The following is a 6,000-nucleotide window of genomic DNA, read 5'->3' on the forward strand; positions in this document are numbered from 1 at the left end:
AAACTATAAGGTCTTTTTGAAAAAAAATTTTTTCCTCTTATTCCTCCTGATCTCCTTAATACATTCTCCAAATTTGAGGCTCTTAGCATTTAAGGGGGCTTTGCTATTAACCCTTAAAGTTGGCGGCTTTTTTATATTATACGGAGCGTTACGGTTTAACGCGAAATTACGGTAGCGTTTAATGCGAAATTACGGCATGATACGACTGTAATGCGAAAATTACGCGAAAATTACGCTTACGCGAAATTTCGCGAAAATCCTTCTTTATTACGATTATGTACTTACGGCCATAATCGTAATTACACTAATTACGCGAAATTTCGCGAAATCGTAATTAGGTCATTACGCTCATCTCTACCCATCAGTGTAGACCAGGCATGGGCAAACTTGGCCCTCCAGCTGTTAAGGAACTACAAGGCCCACAATGCATTTGCCTTTATGAGTCATGACTGTGGCTGTCAGACTCCTGCAATGCATTGTGGGACTTGTAGTTCCTTAACAGCTGGAGGGCCAAGTTTGCCCATGCCTGGTGTAGCATGTCAATATGGCCCCATCAGTCACAGCCCTGTCAGTACAGCCCTGTCTATACGGCCCTGTCAGTACAGCCCAGTCTTTTCCTACTAGGCTGTCTAAACCCAGGCTGCACACTCCAGTACTTTATACTTATACAGCGTCCCCTATCTAGTATTTCGGTACTTATCCAGCTAGTCCCCGTTCAGCCTGCTCCATCCAGCCTGTCCTTTCAGGGGCGTAGCAATAGGGGGTGCAGAGGTAGCGACCGCATCGGGGCCCTTGGGCCAGAGGGGCCCCGAAGGGCCCTCCCTTAACTACAGAATTAGCTCTCTATTGGTCCTGTGCTCATAATAATGACTTCTGTAGATACTTTGAATAGTGGTAATCATTACCAAACTGTTCCCCATCCCCTTCTTGCATCTCTGACACTGTAGTTGCCAATGGCAGGTTTTGGTGCGCCGTATCAATTGTTATGTATAAAGTGTTTGGGGGGCCCCATGTAAAACTTGCATCGGGGCCCACAGCTCCTTAGCTACGCCACTGTGTCCTTTCCTGCCTATCCCATCCAGTCCATCCTGCCCAGCCCTTCCCGTCTTGTCACTCCTGTCCATCCTGCCCAGTCCTTCCCGTCTTGTCACTCATGTCCATCCTGCCCAGTCCTTTCCGTCTTGTCACTCCCATCCATCCTTTTCAGTCTGCCCTGATTTTCCTGTCCAGCCTGTCCCATCTGTCCGATCCTGTCTGCACTGTCCTGTCCAGCGACTTTGTTAGTTAGTCCTGTCCCGTACTCCTCCCCACATCGGCAAGGTACCCCTTCTGTTCTTCTTGTTACTGGTGCAGTGGTCCTGGGGGTCGTCACCTGGCGTGCACCAGGCAGCAAAGTAGTCCTTTAGGGGTAATGGCCCATCATCCCTTGCGGAGTGTGCCGGTGAAAACCCGGGCTAGTTTAGAGCCCACTCCCTGACCGTTTCAGCCACAGATCCTTATGTGTGTAAAGCAGTCACCAATCAATATTGCTCAGGGATTGTTAAAGATCCATCCTGTGCTGTGGGGTTTTTTAAGACCCACGATGCATGCATAACCTTTGCAATGCTTTTTACAAGGACTGCCGATTGAAGCCACTCCATTGTCTGACGATCTTCATCCCTCCACCCCTCCCCTCCATGGCAACAGAACATATCACTAGGCTCAAGGCTAGGGGTGTGTCTGTAGAGCATCATAATGCAAATTGCTGTTTTTCGATCCCCAATGGGTAACAATTCTTGCATGTGTGTACTTAGCTTTAATCAGGCCATGGGGCCTGTTTCCACTGTGCCAGTGTGCGTTTTTCCAGATACATGCTGATGCAGTAATGCATCTGAATAGCCGTGCCATAAATCTGAGATGGCGCAAAAGGTAGAAATTATACATACCTGGGTCTTCCTCCAGGCTCCTCCAGGCTGATCGGTCCCTGGCTGTCCTTCTGCACTACCCGGATCCTCCACAAGTGGCCCCAGACAATCTTCCAGCCAGGTACAGCAGGCGCAGTGTGGCCCCGCAAATTGTGGAAGCTCCAGGGGGCATAGAAGGATGGCGAGGGAGCGATTAGCCTGGAGGGGGGCTGGAGGAAGCCCCAGGTATGTATTATTCTTCCTTTTACATCATCTCAGGTTTACTGTAAGTTTGATTTCATTTTTTCTTCCTTTTCCATAGCTGTGCAGTGATCTCCTCCATACAGAACCGTGGCACTCTGTACTTCCAGTGTAACAATATGGTTGGCCAATATGTGAACATCGTCATTGGAGGGAAGCAGCAACACCTCAGCCTGTGTGAAGTTCAGGTGTTTGGGGTGCCTGCCATGGGATAATCAGGGTGATGGAGATATGACTGGGGCGGGTGTTATATTATAGTCACCGCCATTCAGGATTCTATCACAAAAAAATAAAATGCAACAAATAAAAGTTTCCATCTGAGTTATTGCAATTTATTTTTGAATACCATTTTGTACTTATGTATTTATTAACTTTTTCATTTCCGCTTTAAATTTTTATTAAAGAATCAGAACATACAGCATATAAACACAACACAAAATATTACAATAATAAGACATTAAACTCAATCAGCATAATAATGATCTTAGACTGTTAATTAAGACTCCAAAGACCATGCATTAACTTCCTTTTGGCTATGCCAACAAACACCAATTACTCTTTAAAAAACAAGCGACACCCATGCTAACCTAGCAATAAATAACACATATATAAGTAGATAAATACGACTTCTACTTACATAACGGATGTATTGTGCTATCCACGTAATGATTCCTGTGAATTTTATAAAGGAAAAGCAGAAAATCCTATTCTAGGCAGTGGCCATCTTGCCAAGCTAATGGTGACATCATATCCTCCCTGACTCTTGTTTTCCCCCCTCCCTTCTCTTGCTCATTGTGTATTCATTAGCAGAGGCGTAGCTAGGGCTTTCAGCGCCCGGGGACAAATACTATTAATGCGCCCCCTAAGGTGAAGGCTGCGGCGCGCGCAGCGCCAGAAAAGGGGCATGGCCACATAAAAATGTGGGTGTGATTATGGGTGGAGCCAAATGTACAGGAAGTTAGCAGGTTCACGCTCACCCACCCTCCCTCAGTATGTACCTTCCAGCAGGTTCTAAGACAAATTCAGCAATCATGAGCCCCCCCCATCAAGACAAATTCAGCAATCATGAGGCCCCCAACATGACCAACTCAGCAATCATGAGGCCCCCAACAAGACAAATTTAGCAATCATGAGGCCCCCAACAAGACAAATTCAGCAATCATGAGGCCCCCAACAAGACAAATTCAGCGATCTTGAGGCCCCCAACAAATCATGAGGCCCCCAACAAGACAAATTCAGTAACCATGAGGCCCCCAACAAGACAAATTCAGCAGTCATGGGGTACATAAATAGACAGCATTTCACATAAATAGGCAGAATGCCCCCTTAATATGTAGACACCTCTCACCTGGCAGCAGTTCCCCAAAATACACTCAATCCGACAGCAGTGGTTCCCCAAAAATAGGTAGCCCCAGGTCTATAGGTGTCCCCAGAATAGGTGGCCAGCAGTATAGATGTCCCCAGAATAGGTGGCCAGCGGTATAGATGTCCCCAGAACAGGTAGCCAGGGGTAGAGATGTCCACAGAACAGGTAGCCAGGGGTATATGTGCCCAGTATATGTAGCCAGGTGTATATGTGCCCAGTATATGTAGCCAGGGGTATATGTGCCCAGTATGTGTAGTCAGGGTTATATGTGCCCAGTATATGTAGCCAGGGGTATAATATGTGCCCAGTATATATAGTCAGGGGTATATGTGCCCAGTATATATAGCCAGGGGTATATGTGCCCAGTATATATAGCCAGGGGTATATATGCCCAGGATATGTAGCCAGGGGTATATGTGCCCAGTATATGTAGGCAGGGGTATATGTCCCAGTATATGTAGGCAGAGGTATATGTCCCAGTATATGTAGGCAGGGGTATATGTCCCAGTATATGTAGGCATGTGTATATGTCCCAGTATAGGTAGGCAGGGGTATATGTCCCAGTATATGTAGGCAGGGGTATATGTCCCAGTATATGTAGGCAGGGGTATATGTCCCAGTATATGTAGGCAGGGGTATATGCCCCTGTATATGTAGGCAGGTGTATATGTGCCCAGTATATGTAGTCAGTGGGTATATGTCCCAGTATATGTAGGCAGGCATATATGTGCCCAGTATATGTAGTCAGGGGTATATGTGGCCAGTATATGTAGGCAGGTGTATATGTCCCAGTATATGTAGGCAGGGGTATATGTCCCCAGATTAGGTAGCCAGGTGTCCACCCAGCAGGAGGGGAGAAGCGCAGTGGAGGGAGAGCTATGGGGACAGTGGGGAAGGGCGGATGTCTCCCCCCCCCTTCCCTCACCTTAGGGGGCTCTCCCTCCCTCGCTGTTCCCTCCACAACTAATGTCCGGGTGGCTGGCAGCGGCGGGCGGAACTTACCTGCGTCTCGTCGCAGCGTGGGATGGATTTGCCGCTGGTCTGGTCCAGACTAGAGCAGCGGCTGCAGCACCAGAACTTCCGGCGCTGGAGCGAGACGGAGGTAAGTCCCGCCCGCTGCACCAGACACCCGGACATTAGTTGTGGAGGGGAGAGTGAGGGAGGGAGAGCACTAAGGTGAGGGAAGGGGGGGGAGATGGCCCCCCTTCTCCACCGCTGCTCACAGCTCTCTCTCTTCTCTGCGCTGCTCCCCTCCCAAAAAAAAAAACCTGCAGCTCAGCTGGGCGCCCTTGGGGACCTAGCGCCCGGGGCACGTGTCCTACCCCGACCCCCCCTAGCTACACCCCTGTTCATTAGCTGCCCTCCTCCCAGAGTCTTCAGACACTCCCACTGAGGTGTATACTAACAACTGCACTGTCTATTTTTTTATTTACACATCCAATTTCTGAGTCACCTCAGCCATGCTTCTAAACACAAGTAATCAGAGGGTGTTTCTGATAAGCAGCTAGATAGGGAAATAAATGGTAGATGAGGAATATAATATAGATAAAAAGAACTCCCAGCATTCAACTCTTAAGCACTGTTTGGCACTAGGGCCAGTGCTCCTAAAGTATGTGATAACTCCAAACCATAACAGCAGAAAAGGTTTTGCAAGCTTTGAATGCAGGATTAGCATCTTTATTACTTAATACACTCAGACCAGTTGCTGTTGAAATTTGATTTTTATGGTGACAATACCGCTTTAAAGGAAACCAGAGATGAACGCTTTGGCACAAAATAAACATATCCCCCGATAGATTTTACAAAATAAATACTTTAATCTATATGAAGATAAGAGGTGTGCTGGACATAAATAATCACAATCTAATGCTTCCTTTAAGCAGGAGTTATTTTATTGATACATATGTCTCATACAGATAAAGATTATATTCCTCATTCATTCATGCACACCTACCTGAGCATACTGGTTCCCCTTAAAAATGTATAAAAAAGATAAAAATGATATTAAAGGATTTTAAAAGATGTTATCCTTTAACATTAGATGTGAGATAGGTGTACCTATTAAAGTGGATCTGAGATAAACTTTTACTCATTGCCTAATTGTGTTCCTTTCCTATTGTTTATAGGGCATTCCTCAAGTCAAATATTTTTTGTTTTTGTTTTAATACTCTAATTCTCTATAAACTAAACAAGCCACACCCACAGGTTTTCAGAGAGCCGAGGCATTTTCAGACAGTAGCAAGGGCTCATGGGAGCTCAGTCTGGGTAGGAGGAGGGGGAGGTGTTACTAGCCAGAGATTTCAGAGGCAGAGGGGAGGAGGGAGGAGGAGGAGGGAGGATTAGGTTTTTTTCACAGGCTGAGTGCTGATGCTGAAGATACAGATAAGCTTGCCTGTGTGTAATGTTTGCAAACAACATGGCTGCTGTCACTGTATCACTGTATCACAGGAAGAAATCATAATATATTAATAATATATCACGCTATAGAAG

The 6,000-nt window shown here is 46.5% G+C and overlaps 1 protein-coding gene across 1 annotated transcript in view; it reads left to right on the plus strand.

The window, feature by feature from the left end:
- Positions 1 to 2,409, plus strand: part of LOC137571173 (fucolectin-1-like) — an 83,272-nt gene extending 80,863 nt beyond the window's left edge. Inside the window, exon 6 of the mRNA XM_068279976.1 lies at positions 2,206 to 2,409. Within this exon, the coding sequence (XP_068136077.1) occupies positions 2,206 to 2,359 (154 nt within the window). The 3' untranslated portion in view covers positions 2,360 to 2,409. The remainder of the gene's footprint in view (positions 1 to 2,205) is intronic.
- The last annotated feature ends 3,591 nt before the right edge of the window (positions 2,410 to 6,000 follow it).

The sequence above is a fragment of the Hyperolius riggenbachi genome, chromosome 4, assembly GCF_040937935.1.
Source record: "Hyperolius riggenbachi isolate aHypRig1 chromosome 4, aHypRig1.pri, whole genome shotgun sequence".
Classification (NCBI taxonomy): Eukaryota; Metazoa; Chordata; class Amphibia; order Anura; family Hyperoliidae; genus Hyperolius; species Hyperolius riggenbachi.